The sequence below is a fragment of the Oryzias latipes genome, chromosome 11 (genome assembly GCF_002234675.1).
Source record: "Oryzias latipes chromosome 11, ASM223467v1".
Classification (NCBI taxonomy): domain Eukaryota; kingdom Metazoa; phylum Chordata; class Actinopteri; order Beloniformes; family Adrianichthyidae; genus Oryzias; species Oryzias latipes.
Window position 1 is genome coordinate 476251 of NC_019869.2, and position 14025 is coordinate 490275.

General features: G+C 48.0%; 3 protein-coding genes across 4 annotated transcripts; 2 read left to right on the forward strand and 1 right to left on the reverse strand.

Annotated features, from left to right (window-relative positions):
• Nucleotides 1-381: 381 nt before the first annotated feature.
• On the reverse strand, nt 382-3579 carry prcc (papillary renal cell carcinoma (translocation-associated)). Its single transcript, XM_004084913.4, has 7 exons — nt 2788-3579; nt 2664-2711; nt 2086-2562; nt 1915-2001; nt 1695-1841; nt 1319-1384; nt 382-929 (listed from the first exon to the last, which is right to left on the reverse strand). Exons 1-7 carry the CDS (start codon nt 3103-3105, stop codon nt 843-845), a joined length of 1230 nt encoding a protein of 409 aa, XP_004084961.1. The 5' UTR covers nt 3106-3579; the 3' UTR covers nt 382-842.
• Nucleotides 3580-5071: 1492 nt separating this feature from the next.
• Nucleotides 5072-9476, forward strand: hdgf (heparin binding growth factor). Its single transcript, XM_004084912.4, has 6 exons — nt 5072-5452; nt 6807-6883; nt 7084-7222; nt 7775-7930; nt 8001-8177; nt 8256-9476. Exons 1-6 carry the CDS (start codon nt 5366-5368, stop codon nt 8274-8276), a joined length of 657 nt encoding a protein of 218 aa, XP_004084960.1. The 5' UTR covers nt 5072-5365; the 3' UTR covers nt 8277-9476.
• Nucleotides 9477-9720: 244 nt separating this feature from the next.
• mrpl24 (mitochondrial ribosomal protein L24) lies at nt 9721-12334 on the forward strand. Of its 2 annotated transcripts, XM_004084911.4 has the most exons (6): nt 9722-9849; nt 10037-10247; nt 10538-10633; nt 11107-11210; nt 11359-11489; nt 11607-12334. In XM_004084911.4, exons 2-6 carry the CDS (start codon nt 10065-10067, stop codon nt 11741-11743), a joined length of 651 nt encoding a protein of 216 aa, XP_004084959.1. In that variant the 5' UTR covers nt 9722-9849; nt 10037-10064; the 3' UTR covers nt 11744-12334. The 2 variants fall into 2 exon arrangements, with proteins under 2 accessions (XP_011491558.1, XP_004084959.1); XM_011493256.3 differs by having other exon boundaries at nt 9721-9849; nt 11107-11489.
• The last annotated feature ends 1691 nt before the right edge of the window (nt 12335-14025 follow it).

Here is a 14025-nt window from a genome sequence, read left to right on the forward strand (position 1 = left end):
GCAACGTGTTGTACGGCGGACGCCGTGAGCCCCCCATCCAAGGATCAACCCTGCTGAGCTCCCAAGGTTAGAGATGGGGGCGTGTCCCGGGTAAAGGGGCGTGTCCAAGGTGAAACAGCATTCAGGTTCAATGTTGCATCATATCAGGTCAGAATTCGTTCATCTTCCAACACTTACATCTGGTTTGATCCCCCAAAAAATCTGGAGAACTTGGAAATCTTTCAGTTAAACCCAAAGCTGACGGTCGGCGCTGAACTTAAAGCAAAGTCTTTCTATGATTGTGCAGCATCTTGAACAACGTCACTAATGAAAAGCATCACAGGAAGCAGTTGGAACCCCAGCAGAAGAGCAGGTGATGGAACAAGTAATCACATCACAATATTCAAGTCCTTGGAAAACAAATCCAGCTTTCTCTTTATTATTATGGGATGTTTGTCAGTCACAGAACTTCAATGAGAGCGAGAACGCCGCTCGTCTTTATTGATCGATCAGTTGAGTCGTTAAAAAGCTGTTTGGGTGAAAACAGGAGGCAAAAGCAAAGACTACAGCACCAACGGGAAATATTCACAGATGGAAAAACATGATCCCATCCAGGTCCCTCTACCGGCCCATGGAGCGTTCTTTCCATACGTTTACTGTACATTTCTGTGCCAGTAGATAAATATAAGACCACTACTTTCATACATTTAACAAAAGACTAGTGAATAGTAAAGGTTCAGTACAACGTGGGATGAAGAACAGGAAAAAGGAACCGTTGACTCTTAATTTGGAAACATTTGGTTTCCCTCCAGGAGGGGGAATCAGGAAAACGTGTCCATCCCTCCAGATTCCAGTGTGGTCGTTCAGAAGCCGTATTTGGCCTGCGTCTGCCGGCGCGTCAGCCGGTTCTCCGCCCAGTTGTTCTTCAGCTCCAGTTCTCGTTCTTTAGCCTGAAAGACAAACCCAGAGTCTGATCCGACTGCATAACCGGACCGTCTCTGCTCGCCACAAACAGCTGAGAAATGAAAACTAAACGCCACGCTCCACGGCTGGAAAAGGAGGAAATAAAAGCCTTCAAATCCCTGTAGCCCTTAAAATACAAAACTTCCTCCGAGTTGCTGAACTTTTGTTCGGACCTTCCTGTCTTTTCTGGAACGGGTCCATCCGTTCCAGCAGTTTGGGTTCTTGTCTAGAAGCAGAACATTTGAAGCAGTTTCTGAATGAGCCTTTCAGGCCGTCAGCAGGAGGTCTGGTTGAGTTTTTAATGATGAAAAGCTCAAAGATGCGGATGTAGAACCACAAACGACGCCGTGAGACGGCTGTGTTTCTGTGATCTCACCTGGTGAATGAGATAGGTGATCTGGTGCTTCCGCCTCTGCTGTCCCGTTGGCTGCCCTCCTCTCTTCTGCAGGACAATCAAGTGATCACATATTTAACCTGCTGGTGTGTGACATTTACTGTTCTATGTTTACCATCAAATAACTGCTTTATTTACGTCAAAAGATTAGTGATTGAGCTAAAATCAATGTTCCTGAAGATATGAAGCCTCCAGATGTTTGACATGCGGGAGGCTGTCAGGGTTACACTCTGTAAATCAGCTGTACGCTCTAATCTATAGATTCATCTATGGATTACGCTGTGTCCACTTTGAGCGCCTTTCACTAACGGAACCATCAGGCGGCCGTGAAACCAGCAGCAGGAACCAGCGCCATCACCTTGCTGAAGGACTGGCGGGTCTGCTTCTCCTCCGACACGCCTTTGGTCATCCACTGCTTATTGCCGCTCAGCTGATCGTCTCCTTTGATCTCCAGAAACTTGATCTCCTCTTTGCCCCGGTTTCTCTTCCCCTGCAACCGCATGAACTACAGAACAGATAAACATGAATGACGGGCCATACAGGGAGGAAACCAGACATGGGGGCGGGGCGGTCCTTACCCCTTCATCATCAAACATGTCCGACTGTTCCGGCTCCTCTGCCTGTCCCGGGTTGGGCTCTTGATAATACGGATCATTGTAGTATCCCTGTTCAGAGGAGGAGAGCCCTTTAAAACCACTCAAGCTAACATGGATGCTAACGCTAGTGGAGACAGACGGAGGTCACCATACCTGAGGGAAATCCTCTGGACATGGCATGGGTTGATACTGACCCCCCCATGCACCCGCTGCTTCCTGGTTGCCTCCAAAGTCGAGAGGGGCGTCAGACTGTCCCGGCTCCTCAGCGAGTGCATACGGAAGAGCTTCAGAAGGAGGTCCCGGCTCCGGATCCACAGCCGGGACGGCAGCAGAGGGAGGCTCCGAGCTCTCCTCTAAAGAAAAGTAATTCTGGGGGGCCATGTCGTCTTCGTGATCCTGGTCGTCCGTGGCGATCTGCCGAGCCACCTGGAGAGCTGCAGACTTTGCTGCAGCCTTGATGGCAGAGGGAGACGCGCTGGAACCCAGCAGACCCTGAGCAGCAACCGCGGCTTTGGCTCCTCTGGGTTCCTGGCGTTTGGTGAGCGCGTGCGGGATCAGAGGCCTGTCGGTCTCCTTCACCGTCAGGTTCTTAGGTTGTGGGAGAATCGACGACAGACCGACACCTGAACCCTGGAGAGCAGGAGAAGGAAAGCTTCACCGTCAAACATGTGTGACAAGAGTGACAGCGTGGAACCAAAACCCCTTCAGGCAGAAAGAAGGGCACCTCTCACCTGCGTTTGCACCTTTTTTCTTGATGGTTCGTCCTCATCAGAATCAGACTGCGAGGAGAAAGGATGATTAAACAGAAACCCCGGCATAACGCTGGACTGCAGATGTGTCAGAGCTGGCCCTCACGTCATGTCTGTGGACCTGTGGCGCAGCGATCCGGACGGGCTCGGATCGTTTCCTCGGTTTGGGTAAAGTGGAGAAAATCCCTCCTGTAGACGGCGTGACGTGGAGTCCATCGCTGAACGCGCCGCCGGCCGCTGCGGGCCTGGTTCTCATCCCTCTGTCTGCTCCCTCCATCATCATCTCGGCCCGGGCCGTTTTCTGAGGAGCGGGCAGCACCGAGAACAGCCGCCCTCCTCCGCTCCGTTTGCCGTCTGCGGCGGCGGAGGTCGAGCTCTCCTCCAAGTCACTGTCATCACTGCTACCGTAAGCGACTAGAGACATGTTTGGTCCAGAAGGGCAGGAAATCCCTATGGAGCCCCGCGGACATGAAGGTCCGCTGCTATCGCTGCGAAAGCGCAAGCTCGATTTAGTCTAATCCAAGATAAAATCGGTATTCGTTTACTGTGGCCTCGATAACAATAATATAATCCTCGGCGAGACTATTTCAGAGCCAACGAACAGCGCGGCGGCAACTTGGAGAACGAAAACACTGCGCTAGCTAGCTAAGCTAGGCCTCAGAGCTAGCTGCTTTTCGCTCGTTTAATATCTCGGAAAGTCAAAATTGGTCACAAAGTTTTATTGTACGTCAAACGGCATCGGCGGTTGTTTTATTTTGCATTAAAATGAAATAATCGTAAAATCGTTACGGTGGAAACCCGACATCGTTAGTCCCTGAGCTCCTTCAAAACATTCGCCATCATCTCCTAAAGACAAGGTGCTTAATGCGCATGCGCGTTCTCTTCTTCTATTATGATCAGATGGAGGTCAGTTTGTGGGTTTCGCCCCCTCTTGTGGCCAGAGGGCGGAAGGACAACAGGTCTGAGTCAGCTTTTATCAATTTAACATTCGAAACAATCACAACAATTGACAAAATACATCGAGAAATTATTAAATAATTAAGAAGTCACTGTGTATTATAAATAAATTATAGTTAACAGTTTAATCGTTTGACCCTCTGTAGACCACCTGACATCCCTTCTTAAAACATGTTATGTTAGCAAAACTGAGAAATAAAATGCAGTTTTTTTCTTAAAAACATATTAGAATTATTAGAGGATGAAAAAAATCTCACGTTCTTTGTAATATATGTAAGGTTGATTGGTTTGTGGTTTTATAAATAATTTAGGACATACCTTACTATTGGCTGCTGCTTATTTCAGCTACATTATTTTAAAAGTATCAATAAGTAAAGTTACCATAAACCAAGTGACCCACCAGCCCTACAGGGTTTCGTGTAAATATGTGTGGTGATCATAGGTCTGTTGGTTCTTTTCTTTTTAATTTGGTAAAATGAAAATTTAAACCCTTTACTGAAGCCTGAAATAGATTCTGACATCTTGTTGACAGCTGCCTAATTTGCAGTCATGGAAAGATGGAAAGCTTTTTATTTTCTTCTTAGTTCTTAGTTTAGTGTACCATCATTTTCAATCTGTATTTTCTAATTGTAAAAATAAAAATAGAAAAAAAAGTTGAATCATCATTGCTTGATTAACAGTGAGTTTTACTGTGAGTTGAATTTTTCAGTGCTTCAAGTCGTCCTAATGGTCAGTTTTTCTTTCCATATGAACTGGGGCTATCAAAGTTGTTATAGTTCTTTTTGTTGTTTACTTGTATAAAGCTATCTTTCAAAATTCTTTCATATAAAGGGACAATCCTTTGCCTGCAGGAACCCCACAATGTAAACATATTACTTTACACCGTTTTGTTAAGAGGCAAACACACCTAAACTTAAACAAAATAAATGACCCATTCTATTAAAAAATGAATAAATAAATAAATTCATATTTAAAGTGGTCATGAATAAGAAAAGCTCAAGGCTACTTTGGAAGTAGAGGTGAGTGGACAGGAATCATAAAATCTTCTGGTACTTTTTAAAACGCACATTACAATGAAAAATTGCGGTTGAACTAACGTAAATTTAAGAAAAGTTTTGCTGTAGAATCAAAATTTTGGGTTTTTTTACATGTTTACAGTCAGCCAACAGATTTCTCCTCAGTAGTGTAAAACAATTGTTATTATTGTATTATTGTCAATACTCAGTCAATAGTTCATATTCATTTAGTCAAAGATGACAAACATAATTTTCCGGACGCAGAAATAGTCCACATTAAACTAGAATGTTCGGTTCGGACCCTTTTTGTGACAGAATCTGGGTTCCTGATCGTTTACTTGTAATGGAGGTCGTCGCCGCAGGGGGCGCTCGCGTGCAGCTCCAGGTGGCGCGCGGGGGGCGCGTCTGAAGCGGGTTTCAATTTCAAACCCAAACAGTCTGAGGGACGAGCCTGTGGAGAGTGGGCGAGCCGCGAGCGCCTTTACCGAGGATTTGCCGCGCTTTGTCGTTTACGCCGCCTTTACTTCAGCAGTTTACACCGAACCGTGTCGGTCACCGCGAATTTTTGCTCCATTTTTATGATAAATCTACGTTCTGGTTCTCTGACACATACGGTGGCCGAAAAGGAGATTTGAGTCATTTATTGAATCGCTGCTGTGGTTCAATTGCTTTTGTTTTTATTTGAGATCGCGGCTGTCCTCCATTATTATCATGCCGAGGTCCAACAGGCAGAAGGAGTACAAACCCGGAGACCTGGTGTTCGCCAAGATGAAGGGGTACCCGCACTGGCCCGCCCGGGTAAGCATCCGCACCAACCCGTTCGGAGTTAGTTTGGAGCGGGTCGGAGACGTTTCCGATCCACGAGGCCTACCGCTGCTAGCTAGCATGAGTTAGCCTAGCCCCGCACAGGAAGCTAGCGGAGCATCAACGCGCAGCCCCGCAGTCACACTGGCGGGTTCGTGGTGAGCGGTTCTTGGTTCTGTTCGTGTTTGGAACCCAAACGTCCAAGTGGCGCCGGCGGCGGATGAAGCCCGGAGGCCCGCGGCACTCTGACCCAGCGCGAGCCCGTTCACGCAGGCCCGACCGGCTAACGCTCCCGAGAACCGGGAAGGCTGGCTGCAGACTAACGCAGATGTCACGCTCGTCCGTGAACGCTGCGGTGGTTCGGGGGCTGACCCGCAAACAGCGAGCTTCCCCGCAGGCAGCGTGGCCGCATTATAAGCTGCTGTGGATCAGTGGGTTGTCATGTATGTGATGCACATGTGAAGAATTGACAATAAAGTTGACTTTGACTCATTTCTCTCTGGGGGGGGGTTGCTAGCAGACGTTTTTGCTCACGCGCACTTGTTGTTGCCACAGTTTTTCTGTTGTAGCTTTAAAGTCCAAACCTGGTTCTGGTTCTGCAGTGATGGGGTGGCAGAACCCTCAGAACAGGAGCGCGCCGCGACGATCATGCGCAACTTTGAAAGAATTTACATTAATGAGCCTTTATTTTGAAATTCTGCTCAACTCGGAACTGGATTCTCTGCGTGAATAACTAAAAAAAGTGATTTAATTTACTCAGAGCTCCAGACATTTCTCTGTGGGGGTGGGCTCATGTAGTTCCTATGGTGTCCATGCATCAGAAGAGCCACACTTTCAGGCCAAATGGTGTCTGCTGGCTCTGCTGCTTCCCCCTGGTTGTCTTATCAGCCAGGCCTCAACAGCCCGGAGCCCTGCCCCCCCGGGGGTCCTATCTGGAAACGCCAAAAGGCTGCTTTGGCTGACCCCACCTGTCCTGCTCACGAGGGACGCCTCACAATGTGCCCCTAAGGGCAACAGGGTTCCCCACCCTGAGTCCACCATCAGGACTCTGCAGATGTTTGCATGAAGGACGTGACACATAACCCGTCCTGTTGTGACTGAATTTCTCATTTGTTTCGTTGACTGGAGTCTCTCCAACAGAGTTTCCATTCTAACCACCGTTTATTTGTGTCAGAAACCGTTTTTTACGTTTGAAGCATTTGGAGTTTGTTTCACTCGGACGCTGAACACGTCTCGTCCTCACAGCTGCTTCACATTCATGTCAGAATGATCTCTGGTCCGGTTCTGTGGCGGCGCACGGTTCTGTACGTGTTTTGGCTGTTCTAGACGCTGCGCTCTCCTCTCACAGATCGACGAGTTACCCGAAGGAGCCGTCAAGTCGCCCTCAAACAAATACCAGGTCTTCTTCTTCGGGACACACGAGACGTGAGTCTTCCTCCTGTTTTCACTCCTGTGATGAAGGAAATCTGTGTCTGAGATCATCTCTAGGATTTGAATATAACCTCATTTACATCGTTCTAGATAATTAACGGGGCATTTATTTATTATAGTATCGACACCAGTGTTTAAAATGTCCAACGATGGTATTTTATTTGGGGGAATTGATCGGCGTTTGATCTCCACAGCGCGTTTCTCGGAGCTAAAGATTTGTTTCCGTATGAAGAATGCAAAGAGAAGTTTGGCAAAGCGAACAAGAGGAAAGGCTTCGCTGAGGGTCTGTGGGAGATCGAGAACAACCCGTCCGTCACGCACGAGGGCTACGAGGTGAGGAGCATGATGGGATGGATGCAGGTTTGCTCAGAACGGTTCCTTCACCTTTGAAAGACTGCTAACCGCTTTGAACCCTGGAGAACTGAACAGCTCCAATTTAATCTCAAAAAGGAACAAACAGAAACCAAACGTATTGAACGTTAAATGGAAATTGTTGTCGGTTCTCTGGGGTTCAATAAAGTTTTAGTGGGAAAACACGTGACTTTCTGACCCCAGTGTTTGTTTCTGGGTAATCTGGCCGCCGATCTGAACAGTTTTGATGTTGTGCAATTGATTTATGATATGGGTGGCTGTGACCCGGAGGTAGAGCGGTCGGCCTCTGACTGGAACGTTGCCTATCCAAGTGTTCTTGAGGAAAGCTCGTTGTCCTCCGGGTCAGGGCGTGAATGTGAAGCGCTTGCATGAGGGCAGAAAGGCTTTTCATGAAAAACTTTATTTAAACCAAAATGAAATTCAAGGCAAAGCAGGAAGTAGTTTAGTAGTTGGGTTTTGTTGACGCCGTGGCGACCGTGAGATCCGCTTCACCTTCTGACCGCTTCCTCTTAGTCGTCAAAGAAGGACAACGCCCCCGAGGCGGCCAGGGAGACGGCCGGCTCGGAGAAGGCCGCCGCTGAGGGCAGCAGCGACGAGGACGAAGGAACCCTGGTCATCGACGAGAAGAACGAGAGAGCGGGAACCAAACGGAAAGCAGAATCCACAGAGGTGAGCTGCAGCGTCCCAAAGAACAAACGCCGGTGTGGCTCCTCCCTCACCGCCCACGCGTCTGTGACAGGCCTCGCCCAAGCGGCCAAAGGACGCCGAGGCAGAAGCCGACGGCAACAAGTCCAGCACGGAGGGTAAGCTGAACGACGTGGGCGGAGCCAAGGCGTCCACGCCCTCCACACAGAGCGAGTCCAAACCGGACCCCAAGGAAAGCGCCCCCGCCGGGGCTCAGCTAACGGCAGAGAAGGTGGGTGACCGCCGCTCGGCAGGCCGCCAGCGAAGCCACGCCCTCCTCTGAACACCTGTCCTTCCCTTTTCTCCGTAGGCCGCCACTGACAGCGCCTAACATCCGCTCAGATGCAACCAAGAACCTTCAGTGCTTATCTCTGGAATCCAACCGTCAACCAGTTACCTGCAAAGGCCAGATTTCAGCCGTTCCACCAGAAAATTCCAAATCAGAAAACAGAACTCGGAGATTTGAGAGACGAACCTTCATTTGGGATTTCTGGGATGTGGTTTATCCCAGAAACGTTTGCTAATTTGACTCCTAAAACAATTTAAGCGGAGCGTTTTCCCGCTCGTGTCGACAGCGTTTTGGTGTGTATATAGTTTTTATTTTAAGTGCAATTACATAATTACAAAGACTGAATGATGGGTGTGGAGCATTTCTCAGTTGGAGGGAACAACGTGAATAAACAAAGAACATTTCTGAGTGAATTGAAGACAAAATTCCAATGCTTTTGTTTTTCCAACTGAAATATTGTACAGAAAGGAACCGTTCTTCAGATCCGTGTTCATCCGTGTTCCTCGCTTCAACCTCTCTGTAATTCAGTCCTTGGATGCATGAGTTGCACTTCCTGTCTCCTCTCCTCCATTATGGTCTTGCTTATTCAGTGGCATTTTTTTTACTCTGTGTGTACGCTTCACAGCGGGCGACCCGGTTCTACCGGGCCGGTTCTGGTGTGTGAAGCTCATTCTGAAACGACCCCCTTGAGATTGAACCTGTGAGTCATCAGTGAGCATCACGCCTGTAGTTGAGATAGATTCCTGAATGTCGTCCGCTTCACTTAGAAACGTCTGCATTACAGATCAATGATCGAGTCCAGCTGTGGTGGAGTGTCTGAGCGTGGAGGCTGGGTGTATATTCATAAGCTTGGAGGTGTATCATTGAAATTGTAAACACTAAAAAATACGCCCATTTGAGTAAAGGTGTGACCCCGCCCCCGTCCATACCTGGAGCTCCGGTCCGCTCCACGACAGTGATGGTGTCGTTGTGGATGTTCAGTCTGTGCTCCGGGGTTCTGTCGTGTTCTGGGAGATGTTTGTCTGCAGTTCATGCAGAAGCTGCCCTCAGGGGGGGCAGTTCCTGCTGTTTGAATAGAGAAGCTGCCCTCAGGGGGGGCAGAACCGTCATCAGCAGACGCCTCAGAGCATCAACAGAGTTCTGGGATTTTGTGTTACTTTAGGAATCTGCCAATCATCTTCTGCTGCTTAGTTGACCATTGTGACTGCCTGTCGATTTAATAAAAATGTTGATTACAAAGAAGTGTTCTTGTTTTATTGTTTGCATGTTTTTCTGTTCCGGCTTTTTCCTATTCAGGATGGCAAAATATGGGTATTTGACATGTTTGTGTTTATTGCATTTAGTACATGTTATCGCTTTAAAGCCAATAACTTTAAAGGGCAGCAGCACCTCTGTGAATAAAGATTTTTTTTTTAAAGTTAAAATGATTTACCATTGCTTTGCACCTGAAAGTCTAAGTAAATTGGTGGTGTAGAGGTTTTTAATATGTAAATAAAGTGTGTTGTTTATTGTAACCCTCCAGCCGGTCCGCAGTAGTTCCTCCTGTCCAGTAGGTGGCGCTGCTCGCAAGCAGTAGCGTCCGCTCTTTCACCCGCGACGTGGGAGTCCAACTCGGGTAAGTTCTTCAAACGCACCGCTGACTACATTTTCTGTTAACACTTTAAACAGTGAACTATTCTCCATGTTTTCAAAAGATAAAATAATAGACTACATCGCCCTTCGCAGCAGTTAACTGCGGCGTTTTCTGGTCAGTAACCTTAGCCTAGCTTAGCTGCTGTTCTGTGGGTCTTCTTCTTCTGCAGCTTGAATGAATCCGCAACGACAGACAGCATGAGGCTGACGGCGCTCCTGTCCATGGCGGCCAAAGTGGTGGCGCCCAAAGATTACCGCTACGGCACGAACAGGCCGTGGACCGTCGCAGCCAAGAGGCTCAACCCTCCGGGGAAGCGGAGGAGGAAGGTGTTCGTGGAGCCGCTGGAGGCCGAAGACTGGAGCGTAGTCCGCGGAGACCTGGTACGGAAGCCGCGTGGCGCTTATCTGACACATTCACGTTTGAGCGGTTGGATTAAAAAACAACTCAGCATTGATTCATCAAATGTATGGATTTATTTCTCATGCATCGAGTCAGTTTAACACATAACTCCTGTCTGCTCAGATCTGCATCTCTGAAACTCCATCTTCCACAGAAACTCCTTTATTTCAACCACAGCTGTTTTATCTTACACACGCTCTTGTTTTGAAGAACCACAGCTCGCACCTGTTCAGGTGCGAATATGTCATTGTTCTGCTTTTTTTGTCTTCAGGTTGAGATTCTGGCGGGGAAGGACAAAGGGAAGCACGGGAAGGTCATCCAGGTGTTCAGACGCAGAAACTGGGTCATCCTGGAGGGACTGAACACGGTAAGATCAGCTTTTTAATCACCCCTAGATGAACAACTCAGGGCTTTGGATGAAAAAGTCAAAGGTTTTTTTCTCTCTCTCTATTTTACCTCAGTCCAAACTCAGAATTTAACAGAACCAAAGAACACAGATGCTGTCTGTACGCAGTGATCTGCATTTATTCAATGACCCTTATGGCCGTTTCTGTCACTTAAATCATTCAGAATTTAATCATTCAGTCTGAGTGACGACGTTTCATCTGTTTGCATTTGTACAGCTGCTGTAAGAAAAGTATTGGAGTCTCGTCTTCTGTAATTATTTTCTCTACAATGAAAATGCTTTTGGATATTTTCAGGTATTGATTCTTTTCCACCTGATTTTAATTATTTATAGGTCAGGAACTGTCTTGTTTTGTCATTAGTGAAGGTTGTGTGTTTGGTATCCACTAGATGGAGCAGCCTTTCCAATGAGTGGCTGTTTTTGTTCTGCCTCAGCATTTTAGGTATGTGGGGAAAAGCCCCGATTACCGGGGGACCTACGTCGCCAGCGAGGCGCCGTTGCTGCTTGGGGACGTGGCCCTGGTCGACCCCTCAGACAGGTACTCAAACCTGAGCCTAAATGCTTCAATCCACCGTTTTAGGCCCATTTCAGTCAATGGGCCGCTCTTCACCACTGCTGTGATGAAGAACCAGAACCTCAGCAGAACCCACCCTCAGCTGAGCTTCTTTAACGCTTTCATGCTTCAGGAAACCCACTCAAGTCGAGTGGAAGTACACAGAGGAGGGCGAGCGGGTCCGTGTGTCGGTCCGGACCGGCCGGATCATCCCGAAGCCCGTGGTGGAGCGGCGGGACGGCATCGTGCCGCAGCAGTGGAAAGGTGAGCCCCCCTGACTGAAGGATGGAGGCGGAGCTTGTTGGGCACAGGAAACGGGCTTCAGGTTCTATAAAACCGGTCCAGTAACGTTGGAGTGGTTCTGTTTGTTCTGCTGCTCAGACGGGCCCAAAGACACCAGTCCTGAAGACGCGCTGGAGAAAACCTACGTCCCGTCGCTGAAGACGCTGGAAGAGGACGTCATGGAGAAACTGGGCATCCAGGAGAACCGGAGGCACCGGACCTCGTATTGGTACTGACCCGGTTCTGCAGAGAACGCAGCTTCTGGTTGGTCGCCTCGGAGGTTTCAGCCTTGAAGGTTCATAAACGTAAATCGTATTCATGTTAAAACGGAGGTTCTGTGGAAAGTAGAACAAACGTGGAACAAACCAAAACACCAGGAAGAGCCCCCCCCCCCCCCCCCCCCCCCCCATGTAAAGCATTTCCCGTTACTATGGCCAATCACTGATCATTATGGTCTGGGCTGCATCATCCGTTTTCCCCTGTCTGCTGTGAATAAAGGTGCTCAGCTCCGGCGTGTTGGTCTGTCCCGTCGTCATGGTGATGTTTGCACAGTCATCCGTCATGAAGGAGTTTCCAGAGTCTGGGATCCGTGAGGAGACCACACCCACGCCTCCGGTTTTCCACTCAGGCCACAGTTAGGCTTTCAATCAAACTTTATTTAAAAGGACATTCAAACAACATCAAATTCTGGTGGTAACATCTGCTGTGTGTTTGTCTTCACGACTCTGTGACATTTCAAGAGATTCACAGGTAAAGGTGGTTTGGTCAAAGTAGAACCTCACAATCAGCTTTCATGTCTACACTTTTATTTAAAATAAACTGTGAACACAAACATTAAAGCCGCCAGCGGCGTTGTTTGGTCCGTAGAACTGACCCAGCTCTCTGTATGACCCGCCCCCACTGGCTATTACACGCCCCTCAATCGCCCCCCTGCCCCTTGCCGGGTGGTCGTGGTCGCCTGGGACAAATGAGTGGACAGAAACACTTTTTTCAGAATGGTAGCTTTTCTGTTGGTTTTATCTCCATAGCAACCATTTCCTGTTTTGGTCGTCTGGGGCTGACAAACACGTCAATGTCATTTTTAGAAGAATCTGCAAAAGTACATTTGTGGATTTCCTTGGCAACAGAGGTTTATTGTTAACCACGCCCACACTCCTAATATGGTCATATTGTATTTTGTATCGTTTTGTTCAGCTTGAGCCAACGATTCATGATTTAACTGTACACAGTATTTTGGTAAAAAATGTGTGAGCAACAGGAAAATGCAACATTAGCAAGTTCGCCACGATAACGCCGTTTAAAATCTAAAAACTTTACCGGTATTTCTAAATTTTTCTCCCAAATAGCTTCCAATGACACTGGAAGAGTTAGGAGGCGATAGATTTTTAATTCCAAGGGGGAGTTTGAATTTGACCTTTTCCTGAGGTCAAAGGTCATCGAAGCTTTAATTTTGGATGTAGACTTAAGCTGGCGGTGTGTGTGTGTGTGTGTTCGTGTGTGTGTGTGTTCGTGTGTGTTCGTGTGTGTGTGTGTTCGTGTGTGTGTGTGTTATCGTGTATGTGTGTGTTCGTGTGTGTGTGTGTGAGGTATCGTGTGTGTGTGTGTGTTCGTGTGTGTGTGAGGTATCGTGTGTGTATGTGTGTGTGTGTGAGGTATCGTGTGTGTATGTGTGTGTCTGTGTGTGAGGTATCGTGTGTGTATGTGTGTGTCTGTGAGGTATCGTGTGTGTATGTGTGTCTGTGAGGTATCGTGTGTGTATGTGTGTGTGTGTGAGGTATCGTGTGTGTATGTGTGTGTGTGTGTGAGGTATCGTGTGTGTGTGAGGTATCGTGTGTGTGTGTGTGTGTGTGAGGTATCGTGTGTGTGTGTGTGTGTGAGGTATCGTGTGTGTGTGTGTATGTGTGTGTGTGAGGTATCGTGTGTGTATGTGTGTGTGTGTGAGGTATCGTGTGTGTATGTGTGTGTGTGTGTGAGGTATCGTGTGTGTGTGAGGTATCGTGTGTGTGTGTGTGTGTGTGAGGTATCGTGTGTGTGTGTGTGTGTGAGGTATCGTGTGTGTGTGTGTATGTGTGTGTGTGAGGTATCGTGTGTGTATGTGTGTGTGTGTGAGGTATCGTGTGTGTATGTGTGTGTGTGTGTGAGGTATCGTGTGTGTGTGAGGTATCGTGTGTGTATGTGTGTCTGTGAGGTATCGTGTGTGTATGTGTGTGTGTGTGAGGTATCGTGTGTATGTGTGTGTGTGTGTGAGGTATCGTGTGTGTGTGAGGTATCGTGTGTGTGTGTGTGAGGTATCGTGTGTGTGTGTGTGTGTGAGGTATCGTGTGTGTGTGTGTATGTGTGTGTGTGAGGTATCGTGTGTGTGTGAGGTATCGTGTGTGTGTGAGGTATCGTTTGTGTGTGTGTGTGTGTGTGAGGTATCGTGTGTGTGTGTGTGTGTGTGAGGTATCGTGTGTGTGTGTGTGTGAGGTATCGTGTGTGTATGTGTATGTGTGTGTGTGAGGTATCGTGTGTGTGTGAG